At 40.2% G+C, this 17,911-nt stretch overlaps 1 protein-coding gene across 9 annotated transcripts in view; it reads left to right on the top strand.

Annotated features, from left to right (window-relative positions):
- Positions 1-17,911, top strand: part of VPS8 (VPS8 subunit of CORVET complex) — a 296,010-nt gene that overhangs the window by 256,897 nt on the left and 21,202 nt on the right. For 7 of the 9 annotated variants that reach the window (XM_019958543.2, XM_070790662.1, XM_070790682.1 and 4 more), the window contains one exon: positions 1,803-1,856. The exons of 1 other annotated variant lie outside the window; for it this stretch is intronic. In XM_019958543.2, coding sequence (XP_019814102.2) covers positions 1,803-1,856 — 54 coding nt within the window. Of the gene's footprint in view, positions 1-1,802; positions 1,857-5,305 lie in introns of all 9 variants that reach the window. One more of the 9 variants, XM_070790698.1, reaches the window with a different exon arrangement.

Genomic DNA, 17,911 nt, shown 5'->3' with positions numbered 1-17,911 from the left:
CGTTCCTTCTGGAGCTATTTCTCTGCTCTTCTGCAGTAGCATATTGGGCACCTCTTGACCTGGGGAGTTCATCTTTCAGTGTCATATCTTTTTGCCTTTTCATACCAGTAGCCTTAGCAAACACCTTTATCGTGTCAATAATTACCATTTCTTTTTTGTGTTGAGAACAGTAATGATCTAGTCTCTTAGCAACTTTGAAATGTATAGTAGAGTATTGTTGACTCTGATCACTGTGTTGTGCCTTAGATCTTCAGAACTTATTTCTCTACTAGTTACAAGGTTATCCTCTTTAACAACATCCCCCCCACTACCCCTAACCTCCCAGCCCCTAGTAACTACCATTCTACTTTCTGTTTTTACAAGTCCAGCTTTTCTAAATTCCACTTGTAAGTGATATCATACAACATTTGTCCTTCTTTGTCTGACTTCTCTCTTTGTATAATGCCCTCTAGGTCCATCCTTATTGTTGCAGATGGTAAGATTTCCTTCTCTTATGACCGAGTAATATTTCATTGTGTGTGTGTATGAGGATGTGAGATAGATAGATAGATAGATAGATAGATAGATCTTCTTTATCCATTCATCTTCTGATAGATGCTTGAGTTGTTTCCATATCTTGGCTATTATAAATAATGGTATGCTGAACATGGGTGAGCAGGTATCTCTTCAAGATGTTGATTTCAGTTCCTTCTGGTATATACCTAGCCGTGAGATTGCTGGATGATATGATAGTTCAGTTTTTAAAATGTTTTGAGAAACTGCCATACTGTTTTCCATAATAACTGTACCAATCTACATTCCTACCAACAATGTGTAAGGGCTCCCTTTCTCCACATCCTCCCCAACATTGGTTGTACCTTGTCTTTTTTTAATGAAAGCCATCCTAACTGGTGTGAGGTGATACATCACTGTAGTTTTGCTTTGCATTTCCCTCATAAGTGATGTTGAGCACTTTTTCATGTATCTATTGTTCTTTGGTATGTGTTCTTTTGAAAAATGTTCAGATCCTTTGCCCATTTTTGAAATTGGGTATATCTTCTGTAATCTTCATATTTGTTCTCTCATTTCTTGAGAGAAATATGGAAATCTCTGGCTGTAAGATCCATTTCTCCTTGCATTTCTATCACTTTTTAACTTACATATTTTAAGCTGTTAGATGTGTAGATGTTTAGGATTGTTATGTCCTCCTGATGAATTGATTTCTTTATCATGAAATAATATATTCCTGACTACTTTGGATCATGTCAGTTGTCCACAAAGATAATTAAAATTAATATTGTCCCCAAAGATCTCTTAGGTTCCTTACCATTTGGCTAAAACCAATTTGGACTATCTGTAATACTTTTCATAGCTTAATCACATTTTTATCTTGGCTAACCACTGAGTTTTTCATCTCAGAGAAACTTCAAAGGGACTTTAAAAAATATACATATATTCATTGGTTCCCTTAAAATGTCTGTTTTATCTCAGTTATACCACTTCTGGGGCTTCCCAGGTGGCACTAGTGGTAAAGAATCCACCTGCCAATGCAGGAGATGCAAGAGAGTCGGGTTTGATCCCTGTGTCAGGAAGATCCCCTGATGAAGGAAATGGTACCTCACTCCAGAATTCTTGCCTGGAAAATTCCATGGGCAGAGGAGCTTGGCAGGCTACAGTTATGGGGCCTCAAAGAATTGGACATGACTGAGCATGCACACACACTACTATGCCACTTCTAGTTGAGTTATTTTGAGGGTGGGTCAAACAAAACTCAACTGTAAATAAGAACGTATCAAAAGGTTTGCCTTTTTCTTCTCCCCTAGGTAAAAATGTCCCCATCCTGTCATCTGTCCAAAGGGGATCCTGCTATTAAAAAGGTGAGTGAGTTTTAATGGAAGAAAGCCAACTTCCTCCTTCTGTGTATGTGTTCTCCTCTATTGAACAGTGTGTTCAAAATGAGTGATTTTTAATCATCTTAGTGCTGTCAAAAGTTCTTTCTGATTGGATGCCTTAAAAAGAGCTCACCAGAGCTCTTTGACTCTTCCAGAGAAGCCAGTTGGGGGGTTGAGTCTAGCATCAGTCTCCTGGCAACTAGGGACTTTGATTGTTCTAGAATTCCTGTGTGTGTACTATGTACCAAGTTGCTTCAGTTGTGTCTGACCCTTCACAGCCCTAGGGACTGTAGCCTGCCAGGCAACTCTGTCCATGGGATTCTCCAGGACAGAGAGAGCAGGTTGTCATGCCCTCCTCCAGGAGATCTTCCTGACCAAAGGATCGAACCCACGTCTCTTATGTCTTGTGCATTGGCAGGAAGGTTCTTTACTACTAGCGCCAAATGGGCATCCTGATGAAAATTCAAGGATGAAAGGTATATAGTTTTTCTTAACAATGTACCATCCCTCCAGGTGGCTATTCCTAGAACAGACTAGTCTGAGGTATTAACATTTCAGCAGGTATCAGCTAAGTAAGTCCTCATAAATACTCATGAGATAGAACTTCTATCTGTGCTATTTCACCCCTTGACTTTAAACTCTGTGGCACATATAGAGTGTGTCTTTCAACCAAGTAATTCTCAGATGATGCCAAGAGAACCACTAAAATCCTTTTCTTTATCCAGATGTAGCAGTACAGTGGAAACATAGCCAAAAGATTGGCATTTTTGCTATGCTCTCTTTTTCTGTTTTTATTTCTCTGATAGTTGAAGTGTCCTGGTTGAAGGTTTGCTTTCCTTGTCCCCCCCTTTTTTAAACAATTTCACCGCATCCATGTTGGCAAAGGCTTGTATAATAGAACAAAAATAACAACTTGCTGGCCCTGTTGACTTAACAGCAGGTTCTAGCTTCAAAGCATTGTGCCAAAAACAGGTCCCTTTTCTCTGCCTTCAGAATCCTCCAAGACTGCTTCAAAGGAAGAAAAAAAAAGAATAGAAGCAAAATATGTAATCTGAAAAACCCTAGAACATGTTGCACATGAAGGCCTCTTTCACTCTTGTCAAGGCAGCAAAGGCAGGCAAGGTGGTGGTGGTGACTGCTGCCGCTCAGAGCCATCGCACTGTACCATGAGGAGCTGGAAAGGGCATCCGCCACTTAGTCCCACTCAGTAAACAAAGGAGGAAACTGGACTCTAGAGGGAAATTTTTTTGCCTCTCTCAAATGTTAACATGGAACACACTTCTAACACAATAGTTAAAAACCCATGCTTTGGGTTCAGCCAGACTTGGATTCAAAGATCGATTCTTCCACTTCTTTATCTGAATAACCTCAAGTCAGCCTCCCTGTTTCCTTCTCTGTAAAAGGATAATGCTACCTCTCAGAATTTAAAGATTAAATGAGAAACGATTTAAGTGCCTACCACTGAGCCTGACACATATCAAATACTCAGTAAATTATAACTGGCATTAAAACACAAGTTTCCCCCAACTCCTAGTCTAATGTCCTTTCACTTTGTTATGCTACTGATATTATTGTCCATTCAGCAAATATTTCTTTGTAGTAGATAATGAGCAAAGAAGCAGACTACAGAGATGAGAAATAACATCCATGTTCTCAAGGACCTCAGCCATTAGTGGAAGAGGTAGACAGGTGCCCTGACAGTTACCTTGCAGCTTGACACATGCCATGCAGGGTGATGGGGTGCTGCCTTGTTTTGAAATTACTAACCTCATTTAGTACAGCTCTTATATCCTTTAGGTACAGAGTCCAATTAAGAAACTTGAGAAATGGTTAGCTGCTCCCCTACAATCTTGTTACTAGATTATAATGAAAGCAAATCCAACCGTACTTAAAGACATTTATTAAATTAATATCTCGAAAACATTTTATCCAGACTATTAATACATATTTTGAATACCTTTTATTTTAGCAACGAGAGACCATTTCTACTATTTAACATTCTGATTATCAAGCCATTAATTTTACCAAAGGAAAATTTTTCTGGTGTTTTCTGAGCTAATGAGCAAAGTCATAGGTGTTAGTCCATATATGAACAGCTAAAAGGCTTTTAGGAGCCTCCTTTGGAAGTTCATGTGTTGCCGTCTCTGAAATGTGGATTCTTGGTTAGGGCCACTGACCCCCCTGACTTGAAGCCCTAACTTAACAGCACGTACTTAATATCTCACTGGGTACAGTGTTTAGAAAAACTTTAAAATGTACATCATAACAGGTGCTTCTCCCAGACTAAGAGAAGAGATCAGGGAAGGCTTCCCAGTGGAGGTAGAGCTTAATCCAGCCTGGAAACAAGGGAAAAGGTGGTATTGGCAGATACAGGTGAACACAACACATTTCAGGAAATGGGGGCTGTTCTGCTTATCTTAAATCTGGGAGCTTGCAGCAGCCCAGTGAAATAAACAAGAGTCCAGGTGACAGAGCGCAGCCTGTGAAGTTTGCTTTTCATCTCAAGGATAAGTGCTCCCCTCAAACATGAGGTTTGAGGCGGAAGGACCAACTAGAGGAAACAAAATCCTAAGCCTGTGCTATGCTAATGGAGTGAGGGGGTGAGGTAGATTCAAGTCTTAGCCTTTTTTGTCCCCCTACAATGGCACCCCACTCCAGTACTGTTGCCCAGAAAATCCCATGGATGGAGGAGCCTGGTGGGCTGCAGTCCATGGGGTCGCACAGAGTCGGCCACGACTGAAGCGACTTGCCAGTGGCAGTGGCAGTACACCCTTTTGACACCCTAAGTCTTAAGTTAGGCGTCCTTCCTTTTTTGAGCTCTCAGAGTACCCTGAACTTGTGTCTACCAACATGCTTACCTGGCTGTGTTGACATTGCCTCTTTGCTTATATGTATCCCCAACTAGACCCTCCACCTCAGAGGGCAGGGCCCACAGCAGTTGTGTTTCTTGTTCCTCTAAGTGTAGAACAGAGTACGCAGTTGCTCAGGAGTTGTTTCATGGATGAGAGAGATGTAAGATTCCACAGACTTCATAGTTGTTTTGGGGGCTCAAGGGGGAAGAGGAAGTTTCTGCTGAATAACTCTAGAAGGAACCAGTGAAACATCATTGCTGTCCTGGGCTTGTGTTCCCAGCATGGTCAGCTCCTTACTGTTTGAGCTCAGTCAGCAACACTCTGACACGATCAGTGTGAGGCTCAGCGTTACTGAGCCTTGTTACTTCCCTAGTTCGGCACGTGTATCTGTGTTTGTTTGTGCATATCTGTGTATCCTGGTTGTCATCTTGGATCTGCAGTCACTCTTCCCAAAGCTGCACTGACAGATGGGAGCACCAGCAGTATCTGTTGAACAGTGTGACTGCCAGAGTGACATGTGTAAGAAACACAAAAGAGCAGCAGTGTTCTTGATTTGAGCCAAAGCTTTTTTCTGTTGACCAGTAACCACAGGAAGTGTTTGGTGACTCTGCTGTCAGTGTTGGCCCTGCCAAGAGCCACATTCAAGTGCTGAGGAGCCGGGAGCCGTGTTGGCTCAGGGTGGGTATCTCGTGGAGGAGTCATTCTATTCTGCTGCCGTGTCAGGACCTGGCAGATTCCATGAGCATTTCGTATTTTAGAAATTCCTTTGGAAAGCTCCGGATTAGAAATACTTATCATGTGTAATAATTTATCTATAGTGCTTAAAATTTGTATACCATATTTTTTGTATATAAAATTTCTTCTTAATGCGCTCTAACTGATAAGTTCAATAAAAAAAAGTAGGAAGACGCATATACTTTCCTAGGACTTCTGTATCTTGAATGTATCTTGATCTTGGATGACTAGAAATTTGAAAATTAGATACATTTTCCTTAGATAGAAATTGTCATAGAGTTCATTGCAATAAACTCCATAGCATAGATCAAGATTGGAGGTACTGTTGGTGTTTGAGGTGGATTAAAGAAGTGTAGAGAGTTAGTGGAAGGCAGCATTAAAAACTTCTTAGCTATAATGCATCATTTCTTCACTACACTAGAAACACCAACCAGAACTTGTGTGGCAAAGTTGACATTGCTGTTCACTCACTCAGTCGTGTCCAACTCTTTGCAACCCCATGGACTGCAGCACACCAGACTTCCCTGTCCTTCACTATCTCCCAGAATTTGCTCAGACTCATGTCTGTTGAGTCGATGATGCCATCCAGCCACCTCATTCTTTGTTACCCCCTCCTCCTCCCATCTTCTGTCTTTCCCAGCATCAGGATCTTTTCCAATGAGTTGGCTCTTCGCATCCAGTGGACAAAGTATTGGAGCTTCAGCATCAATCATTCCAATGAATATTTAGAATGAACAATGGCATTGTTACATGCATAATAATCAGAGAAAGCAGTTTTGTCTTATTCTTGATTACAAAAGCATGGTTACACTCTCTGAGCCATCCCTGTTTTAGACGAGCTTTCTCTGCTGTTGTGGAAGCATCAGGGGCTGGGTACTCTGGCTGGTGGAGCCCACTAGTTAGGGGTACACTCAGTGTTCTCTTCTTCCAGTTAGGGAGGAAACTGGGAGTGGCAGAGTGGGATGCCTTTCTAATAGTTCTGGGTACATTCAGCAGATATTCAATAAGCCTATAATGTGCCAGGCTCTTAACTACACAAGTTAGTGGTGACTGAACTGGTGGATTTAATAGCCAAGCCTCCCAGAAATTGGTGCACAGTTTCACACGTAATATCAGAATTTAGAGCTGACTTTTTTTCTGAAATGTTCTGGTGAGGCAGAATTTTTATAGATGATTCCAAGTCTTGCCAGTCATGTCAGGAATGTAGATGACTGTATTTGCTCATGATTTTTATTAAATTATGGAGTGGGAAGTTTTTTTTTATGGAAAAAGCCTCATAGAACCACTGTTTCCATAGCAACAGGAAAAGCTGGCTGCTTTAACTGACCAGCCCAAGAATGATAGTTTCACAAAAGTCAAAGCAACACAAAAGGAGAAAGTGCTGAGAGACAGATGCAACAGTTCCTAGCTGTTGTGTGGTGATGGCTTAAATAAGAATTCATTTGCCTTCTTTATTTAATTGAAGTGCAGTTGATCTACAATATTATATAGGTTGTTGTCGTTGTTGTTGAGCCACCAAGTCGTGTCCGACTCTTCACAACCCCATGGACTGTAGCACGCCAAGTTTCCCTGTCCCTCACCATCTCCCCCAGGTTCATGTCCATTGAATCGGTGATGCCAGCCAACTATCTCATCCTCTGTCACCCTCTTCTCCTTCTGCCTTCAGTCTTTCCCAGCATCAGGGTCTTTTCCAGTGAGTCAATAAGCTACAGGTATACAATATAGTGATTCACAATTTTTAAAGGTTATAGTCCATTTATAGTTATTATAAAATATTGGCTATATTCCCTGTGTTGTACAATGTATCCTTGTAGCTTATTTTGTATACAATGGTTTGTCCCTCCCACTCCCCTCCCCTTGTATTTCCTGTCCCCACTGGTAACCACTAGTTTGTTCTGTCTGAGAGTCTGTTTCTTTTCTCTGAGACATTCACTAGTTTGTTGTATTTTTTAAATTCTGCATATAAGTGATACCACATACTATTTGTCTTTCTCTATCTGATTTATTTCACTTAGCATAATACCTTCCACATCCATGTATGTTGCTGCAAGTAGTAAAATTTCATTCTTTTTTATGGCTGAGTAGAATTCCATTGTACATATATACATCTTCTTTATTCTTTCATCTGTTGATGGATACTTAGGTTGCTTCCAGTTTTTTTTTTTTGTAATTGTAAATAATCCTTCTATGAATATTAGGGTGCGTGTATCTTTTCAAATTAGTGTTTTGAGGGTTTTTTTGGATATATACCCAGGAGTGGAATTTCTGGATTATGTAGTAGTTTTATTTTTAGTTTAATAAGAAACCTCCATACTGTTTTCCACAGTGGCTGCACAATTGACATTCCCATCAACAGTATACGAGGGTTCCCTTCTCTCTACATTGTTGCCAACATTTATTTTTTTGTGTTTTTAATCCTGAGTTACATGAACTATTTATTTTGGATATTAACCTCTTATCAGTCATATCATTTGCAATTCCTTTTCTCATTCAGTAGGTTGGCTTTTTTGTTGATGGTTTCCTTCACTATGCAAAAGCTTTTAAGTTTAATTAGGTCCTGTTTGTTTATTTTTCCTTCTGTCTCCATTACTCTAGGAAATGGATCTAATGGATCCAAAAAATACTGCCACAATTTATGTCAAAGAGTGTTCTTCCTGTGTCTTTCTCTAGGAGTTTTATGATTTTAGGTCTTACATTTAGGTCTTTAATTTGAGTTTATTTTTGTGTATGGTGTTACAGAATGTTCTAATTTCACGTGTAACTGTCCGTTTTTCCCCACACCACTTGAAGAGATTGTCCTTTCTCCATTGTATATTCTTGCATGCTTTGTTGTAGATTACTGACCATAAGTGCATGGATTTCTTTCTGAACTTTATTCTGTTCCATTGATCTGTGTATTGGTTTTTGTGCCAATACCATACTGTTCTGATTGCTGTAACTTTGTAGTATAAGCTAAAGTCATTGGCCTTTTTGTGCCTCACCCTTAACTCTCCTGCAAAGGTGTGACTCCTCACGAACAACAAAGTGATAGCCCTTGTTGTATGCTGCCTCTTTCCTTAAAGTATTTGTCTTAGAAAAACTTAGATGCACATTATATCCAGATGTGACTTCCATGCCTCTATTGATTTAACAAACAGAGCAACCAGGGGATGTGATTTGATCTTTGTTTTTGCATAGACAGAATAGAAGATCTCAGCAGGCCAAAGGACCTCTTTATGCTGATGTGAAGAAGCTGAGGTGCAGTCGCCTTCAGATATCTGGAGGGTGCTGATTTGGAAGTTAGAAGTGTTGTTTGTATTGGGTTGGCCAAAAATTTTGTTTAGGCTGAACTACTGGGTTGGCCAAAAATTTCTTTTGGGTTTCCTGAATGAAATTTTTGGCCAACCCAATTCAAAGGATGCTTCTGACTTCCAAATTTTTGGCCAACCCAGTAAGTAGTTCAGAGGACAGACTAGTACTTAAGGGTAAATACTGCGTAAATGATGATGTTGGTTTAGTATGAGAATTTTCTTACATTACCTATTACCAGAGGTATGCAGGCAGTGGCAGCATGTCTGTCTCTCAAAGCTTCTATAGATGTATTCTTGCTCTGGGTGAGAGGGTGGACTGGTTGATTTTTAGATCTTTTGGAAGGTTAAGATCTTATGAGTCTGTAGTTGCATTAAGCAAGTGGCATGCTCGTTAATATGCTGAATGATTTTAGTTAGACCCTAACACCTAGTCTGAATTAATAGAATATGTTGTCTATCAAAGAAAAACAAATTTGGACTTAGATAAAAAGAGACTTCATTCAAAAGAATTACTGCCATAAGGGGAGGGAGCTATTACAATAGAAGGGAGGAAGCTATTACCATAGGGGGAACATTTGACCAAAGGATCTGCAAGGGTCTCAAAGATCAGGCAGAAAGGAAATTTCTTTTGTAAAGGCAGGTAAACAAGTCTGGGAAGGACCAGATATGGGGGAGTAGGTGGCAGAATCAGACAGTGATCAAGAAATGTCTTTCCTTGATGTCAGCTGATTCTCAGATGATATCATTAAGGAGAGGTTGTATGCTGGCTTGAGCAGAGGGTGGGTCAGAAGCTTGAGAGGAGAGAAGCCTAGCTAACATTTGGTCATCAGTTGGCAAGCATTTTGTTCTAATCAATCAGTGAGGACAGGCACGTCAGCTAATCTTTTTTGAGGCAAAGAATGGAAACTTGGTAGGTGTGTGTCTGGCTTTGTCATATGTAAGCCTGAGGACTAGCTAGGTCTTCTCTGAGTCTTATGGGGAGGGGTGGTTCTTTGTGTTCTGGAAAACAGGTTAAGGGGAATTTCCTTATCTGACTGTTTGCCAGGAGTTCATGGCTCAGGTAAAGTTTGACATGGTCATGGATCTGACTGTTGCTACCATGTTCTTTCCTATTCTTATTTATTTACTTAATGTGTTGTTGATTTACAGTGTTGGTTAAATTTTTTTGTGCAGCAGAGTGACTCAATTATATACATATATACATTCCTTTTCATTCTGGTTTATCCCAGGATATTGAATGGAATGCCATGTGCTATATAATAGGACATTGTTTATCCATTCTGTATGTTATAGTTTGCGTCTACCAATCCCAGACTCCTAGTCCATCCCCCTTCTGCCCCTCTCCCCCTTGGCAGCCACAAGTCTGTTCTCTTTTTGAGTCTGTTTCTGTTTTGTAGATAGGTTCCTTTTTGCCATATTTTAGATTCCACATAAAAGTGATATCATGTATTTGTCTTTCTGACTTCACTTAGTATGATGATTACTAATTGCATCCATGTTGCAGATGGCATTATTTTGTTCTTTTTTTATGGCTGAATAGTATTCCATTGTATATATGCACCACATCTTATTTATCAATTCATCTGTCAGTGGACATTTAGGTTGTTTCCATGTCTTGGGTATTGTGAATGGTGTTGCTGTGATCATACGGGTGCATCTTTTTTTTTTTAGTTTTATTTTTTGAACTGACTTCTTTTATATTGGGGTATAGCTGACCAACAACGTTGTGATAGTTTAGGTGAACAATGAAGAGCCTCAGCCATACATGTACATGTACCCATTCTCCTCCAAACCCCCCTCCCATTAAGGCCGCCACATAACATTGAGCAGAGGTCCATGTGCTGTTCAGTAGGTCCTTGTTGGTTATCCATTTTACATATAGCAGTGTGTACGTGACCATCCCAAACTACCTAACTATCCCTTTCCTGGCAACCATAAGTTCGTTTTGTAAGTCTTTGAGTCTCTTTCTGTTTTGTTAAGTTCATTTGTATCATTTCTAAAAGGTATTGTTTTTCTACATTCTCCTTCTGCTATTTCATTGTTAGTGTAAAGAAATGCAACCAATTTCTGGATGTTAATCTTGTGCCCTGCTGTGTTGCTGAATTCATTTATCAGTTCTAGTAGTTTTTGTGTGGAGTCTCTAAGATTTTTTATATACAGTATCATTTCATCTGCAGACAGTGACAGTTCTACTTCCTCCTCCAATTTGAATATGAACAATGATATGTCAACAAATTTGACGACCTAGAAGAAATAGACAACTTTCTAGAAACACACAGTCCATAAAAACTGAAAAAAAAAGAAATAGATGATTTGAACAGACCAATCACTAGAAGTGAAATAGAATCTGTAATTTAAAAACAAACAACCAAAAAAAACTCCCTGCAAACTAAAGTTCAGAACCAGGGCTTCACAGGCAAATTCTACCCAACATACAAAGAACTTTTACTGATCCTTCTCAGACTCTTCCAAAAGATTGAAGAGGAGGGAGCACTCCCAAAGCCACCATCACCCTAATACCAAAACCAAAGATACCACCAAAAAAGAAAATTACAGGCCAGTACCTTTCATAGTGAATATAGATGCAAAAATTCACAGCAAAATTTTAGTTAGCCACATCTGTGATCTAAAGATCATACACAGTGACCAAGTGGGATTCATCCCAAGTTCACAAGGATAGTTCAGCATATGCAAATTAATGTGATATACTACATTAACAAAAGAAAAGACAAGAACCACACAGTCATCTCAATAAATGCAAAAAAAAAAAAAAAACCCATTGGACAGAATTCAACATCTTTTCATGATAAGTCTTACCAAAATGGATACAGAGCGAATGCATCTCAACTAATTAAAAGCTATTTATGACAAACCCACAGCCAATGTAATCCTCAACAGTGAAAAGCTGAAAGCGTTCCCACTAAAATCTGAAATAAGATAAGGATGCCCACTCTCAGTCCACTTCTGTTCAATACAGTATTGGAAGTCCTAGCCACAGCAATGAGACAAGAAAAAGATACCCAAATTGGAAGGGAAGAGGTAAACTGCATGTATAAACTGCATGTCACTATATGCAGATGACATGATATTATATATAGAAAACCTTCATTCTTTTCCATGATTATGACCTGAAGTCCGTGACCTCGGCTTTCTGAAACCTGCCTATTAGTCCTCAGGTAGAAAGAGAGAATGTCAATGAGAAACAGGTACTAAGAAGGACAGCGGTGGGCATTTGTTTATGACACTAATCCTTCTCTACTATAATAGTATGTATCTTCTGGCTTGAAAAGTGAGACTAGCCAAGGGTCTCAGGGGATCTCAGAATTCTTACTCAATGTGCAGATCCCATTCCTCACCCATTTCTTTTGCATTAAGTTAATATTTTCTAATGTATCATTTTGATTAATGTGTTTTTTTTTAATTAATAAACTTTGTTAGAGCAGTTTCAGGTTTATGGAAAATATGCAGTTACCATATATCCCCTTACCCCAATTTTCCCTGTTATTAACCTCTAGCATTTCTGTGGTATATGTATTACACTTAATAAGCCACCATTATTATTAGCTAAAATCAAAAGTTTACACTACAGTCATATGTACAGTTTACATCACCTAATCATCATTCCCTCCCTCCCTGCAAAGTTCTGGCAGCTGCTGTGCTTTTTTGTTTGTGTTTGTTTTTAACTGTCTACATAGTTTTTTCTTTTCCAGAATGTCCTATTGTTGGACAGTGTGCAGCCTTTTCCTTCTCTAGATTCTGTTTCTATAAATTGAACCGGAAGCACATTAACTTTTTTAGCAGCCATTTGGTAAGGATGATTCAACTATGTTTGATAGCAAACTCCTGATTCTGTTCACACATGCTGCTGGTCCTGCCCTATGTAAATAAATCAGTTTCTAGAGTCAAAACAGGGCTTTTCTTGCATTGTTTCAGTTTATAACCTTTGGGAGTCGTGTATTTTCATACCATGCATGTTGGCCTGTTTTATGTTTATCCAAGCCATGGATAAAATATTTGTACTGAACAAAGCCAGGAATAGAGCGGTGTAGCTGATCATGAGACACCTAGTCATGTTTATTAGTCACCATACTTTGGCAGTTGAAGGTTAATGGATGTGATTTTTCAGCTTCTTAATGTGACACCTTAATATTCTGCTTCTTGGTTATTAATAGTTGATACGATTGTTTCCACTGAGTAGAATCCAGTCCTATGAAAGCATATACGTATGTGAGACCACCTCAGAGCCAGTGGTGTTTCTTTATTCTGTCTTTGGTCCCCTCTCAGTATATGGAAGTATATAATAAGTAGTGCTTATCAAACAAGTAATGCCATCATGTCTACCATCTCCTTGGAACTGTGGACCCTACTGCAGCTCAGAGTATTGAGCAGCTTACAGAAGGGCCTTTCCCCTCCAACAGTATTCCTGATGAAGCTTTTCAGCCTTGCTAAAATACATGGCAGAGATCTTCTTTTCTCTTCAGCATGTCTGACAGAGCAGCCAACGGCTTATTGTTGTGCATTAAAAACAACTCAGTAGGCCATTCTTAATTGCACTCTGGAGTCTATGACCTTTACAAATAGGTGATATTTCAACAAACAGCAGAGCTTTGCAGTTTGAATTGCTTTAATGTACGTGATGTTCCTGAGTGGCTGATATACTGTTACCTAGAGTACAGCCTTCTGTCTGGACCACTGTCCCAAATCAGTTACTGTGTCACCCCTGAAAGCTCCCAGTCCTTTCATGGAATATCATAACATGGAATCGAGTATGTACAGCCAACAGTGAGAAATCTTTGGTTAAAGGAGGAGAAGATGAAGAGTGGGTATTTACTTAATATGGTGTGTTCTGTCTGACAGGTCACTGCTTTGGGACTTTTGTGGTTTTTGTTGTTTTCTATAATGGCGCCCCACTCCAGTACTCTTGCCTGGAAAATCCCATGGACGGAGGAGCCTGGTAGGCTGCAGTCCATGGGGTCGTGAAGAGTCGGACACGACTGAGCGACTTCACTTTCACTTTTCTCTTTCATGCATTGGAGAAGGAAATGGCAACCCACTCCAGTGTTCTTGCCTGGAGAATCCCAGGGACGGGGGAGCCTGGTGGGCTGCCATCTATGGGGTCGCACAGAGTGGGATATGACTGAAGCAACTTAGCAGCAGCAGCATACATATCCCACAGGCATTCTAGTTGTGATTCTGTTTTGACATGAATATGTTTTAGCCCCCAGGTTTTGTGGTGAAATAGCTGTTAATGGTAGCTATTATTCCAGACACAGCATTTTCTTAAAGAAGAGACCCCACCCTAAATGGTTGAGTCACATAACTTTTTCCTTTATTGATTGATTCAGTTAAGGCTACCTTTTTATGGAACTACACAGGGCAATTCATATCTGTCTCCAGCAACTTCACTGCACTGTGCGAAAGAAAATGAAATTCTACAGAGATTTCTTTGCAGTCGTTAGGAAGAAGAAATTCTCTAATTCCCTGTGTTTTGCTTTTAGCTGTGAGAAGTCTTCTTCAACAGTGCCAATCGTCTTTCCCTACTCTTCCCATTTGCTTCAGTAGTGCTCTGATTCCCCAGTCAGTGTACCTGTCTACTTCCAAGAATCTCTTCACTGACCCACTGCCTCTGTCTCCTAGAGCTCCAGTGCCCCCTGCTCCACCTCTTCTATGCTGAGAAAACTTCAGTTGCTCCTTGGTGCTAACAAAGTTAAGTCTGAATAAGTTTAGATTGACAGTTTAGGCCATTGATGCACACCAGTCCACACTTTGTCCTCATCTTCTCTTCTTTTCCTTCTTCTTTAACTAAAGGAAATTTCTCACTTTCTTAAGCATAATGAATCCCATGTCCACGTATTTGCTCTTCCTCTCCTTTCTGTAGTCTGGAATGTCGTTCCTTCCCTCCCCTCACAAGTGATGCCTTGTTTTTAACCTCCAGCTCAAATTCTGCTTCATTCGAAAAATATTTATCGAGTACCTTCTGTACAACCAGGCACCGGTCTGTGTACAAGGGGATCCTGCAGGGAACAAAGCCAAGTCTCTGCCTTCACAGAGCTCACATTCAGCTGACAGAGGGGAAATATTAAAGATATATGGTGTGTTATATTCTGAAAAGGCTATGGAGGAAAAACACAATGAGGGAGATAAAAAGGAAGATTGCATTTTTAAATGGAGTAGTCATCGAAGGTTGATAGCTAACGTTTTCTACCTGAAAAAAGTTGAAGGTTCAGTCATGGAGCTTCCCTGATAGCTCAGTTGGTAAAGAATCTGCCTGCAGTGTGGGAGACCTGGGTTGGGAAGATTGGAGAAGGGAAAGGCTACCCACTCCAGTATTCTGGCCTGGAGAATTTCATGGGGTCACAAAAAGTCAGACACACCTGAGCAACTTTCACTTTCACTCATGTGGGCCTGAGTGGAAAGAGCATTCCAGTCAGAAGCAATAGCAGATGCAGTGGTCTGGATGCAGGAGAGTGCCAGTGTGACCTGGGAACAACACAGAGGCCACTCTGCCTGGGATACCGTGTTGTGGCTGTGGTGGCAAACATTTGGAGAGGTTTTCTTCCTCAATTTCTAGTTCACTGAGAAATCAATTGAGAATATGAAGGAAGTAAGGAATGTTTGGAGTTTGGAGAGAGAGGAAAACCTGTACCATAGTGGCAGAGTGAATAGGCCAGGGAGATAATCAGGAAACCCACTTGCAGTTCATAATATGGAATTTAAATGTCTTTGACGTCTTCCTTTGAATTCTTACAGCAGTTGTTACTCATACTTCATTTGGTACTTGGCATAAACTACTGTCTATCGTTTTCAGTGTCTGGCCTAACTTTCTAACTTGTTATTTGTTGTGGCCTTTTTTTTTTTTTTTAATATGTTATACCCCACCTGTCTCCTCAACTGCTTTGAGGTAATTTTCAATATGCAAACAGCAGAAAAGGACAAAAATAATGGAGAGTGTCAGAACAAAATGAAAATATACTTGAGTAGAATTTAGTTATAGCTGAAAAGCATTCAGAGAGGAGGAATCTTGAATGAAAAAATTTTAACCTCCACTATCTAAAACAGGGAGTCACAAAGAGTTGGACATGACCAAGAGACTGAACTGAATCTGAAACAGGACAGTTTGTTGAAATACAGTGAAACCCACCTTCTCATTGCCTCAATTGTTACCCCACACATCCACCTTGATTCCCAGGATAAAAGTTTTACATGTACCCAATATATTCAGTCAGTTCAGGTTGTTCAGTCGTGTCCGACTCTTTGCGACCCCATGGACTGCAGCACGCCAGGCTTCCCTGTCCATCACCAACTCCCAGAGCTTGCTCAAATTCATGTCCATCAAGATGGTGATGCCATCCAACCATCTCATCCTCTCTCGTCCCCTTCTCCCTTCAACCTTTCCCAGCATCACGGTCTTTTCCAGTGAATCAGTTCTTCGCATCAGGTGGCCTAAGTATTGGAGCTTCAGCTTCAGCATCAGTCCTTCCAATGAATATTCAGGACTGATTTCCTTTAGGATTGAATGGTCTGATCTCCTTGCAGTCCAAGGGACTCTCAAGAGTCTTCTCCAGCATCATAATTTGAAAGTATCAACTATTTGGCATTCACCCTTCTTTATGGTCCAGTTGTCACATCCATATATGACTACTGGAAAAACCATAGCTTTGACTATATGAGCCTTTGTCAGCAAAATGATGTCTCTGCTCTTTAATACACTGTCTAGGGTTGTCTCTCACAACTTTCCTTCCAAGGAGCAAGCATCTTGAATTTCATGGCCGTAGTCACCCTCTGCAGTGATTTTGCCACTTTTCCCCCTTCTATTTGTCCTGAAGTATTGGGACCAGATTCTTTGATCTTAGTTTTTTGAATGTTGAGTTTCAAACCAGCTGTTCCTCTCTCCTCTTTCACCCTCATCAAAAGGTTCCTCTTTACTTTCTGTCATTAGAGTGGTATCATCTGCATATCTGAGACTGTTGATATGTCTCCCAGCAGTCTTGATTCCAGCTTGTGATTCATCCAGCCTGGCATTTTGCATGATGTATTCTGCATGTAAGTTGAATAAGCAGGGTGACAAAATACAGCCTTGACATACTCCTTTCCCAATTTTGAACCAGTCTGTTGTTCAATGTCTGGTTCTAACTGTTGTTTCTTGACCTGCATACAGGTTTTTCAGAAGACAGGTAAGGTGCTTTGGTATTCCCATCTCTTGAAGAATTTTCTACAGTTTGTTGTGATCCACACAGTCAAAGGCTTTAAGGTAGTCAGTGAAGCAGAAGTAGATGTTTTTCTGGAATTCCCTTGCTTTTTCTATGATCCAGCAGATGTTGGCAGTTTGATCTCTGGTTCCTCTGTCTTTTCTAAATCCAGCTTGTACATCTGGAAGTTCTTGGTTCATGTACTGTTGAAGCCTAGCTTGAAGGATTTTGAGCATTACCTTGCTAGCATATGAAATGAGCACGGTAGTTTTAACATTCTTTGGCATTGCTCTTCTTTGGAATTGGAATGAAAACTGACCTTTTCCAGTCCTGTGGCCACTGTTGAGTTTTCCAAATTTGCTGGCATATTGAGTGCTGCAGTTTAACAGCTTCATCTTTTAGGCTTTGAAATAACTTAGCTGGAATTCCATCACCTCCACTAACTTTGTTTGTAATAATGCTTCCTAAGGCCCACTTGACTTCACATTCCAGGATGTCTGGCTCTAGGTGAGTGATCACACCATTGTGGTTGTCTGGGTCATTAAGACCTTTTTCATATAGTTCTCTGTATTCTTGCCGCCTCTTCTTAGTATCTTCTGCTTCTGTTAGGCCCATACTGTTTCTGTCCTTTATTGTGCCCATCTTTGCATGAAACATTCCCTTGGTATCTCTGTAATTTTCTTGAAGTGATCTCTAGTCTTTCCCATTCTATTGTTTTCCGCTATTTCTTTGCCTTATTCACTTAGGACAACTTTTCTTATCTCTCCTTGCTATTCTTTGGAACTCTGCATTCAGATGACTATATCATTCCTTTTCTCCTTTGCCTTTCTCTTCTCTTTTCTCAGTTATTTGTAAAGCCTCCTCAGACAGCCGTTTGCCTTGTTGAATTTCTTCTTCTCAGGAATGGTTTTGATCACTGCCTCCTGTACAGTGTTACAGACCTCCATCCATAGTTCTTCAGGCAATCACTCTAT

This window comes from Bos indicus, chromosome 1 (genome assembly GCF_029378745.1).
Source record: "Bos indicus isolate NIAB-ARS_2022 breed Sahiwal x Tharparkar chromosome 1, NIAB-ARS_B.indTharparkar_mat_pri_1.0, whole genome shotgun sequence".
NCBI classification, from domain to species: Eukaryota; Metazoa; Chordata; class Mammalia; order Artiodactyla; family Bovidae; genus Bos; species Bos indicus.
The sequence above is the reverse complement of the archived record's forward strand: the minus strand, read 5'-3'. Positions and strand labels throughout refer to the sequence as shown.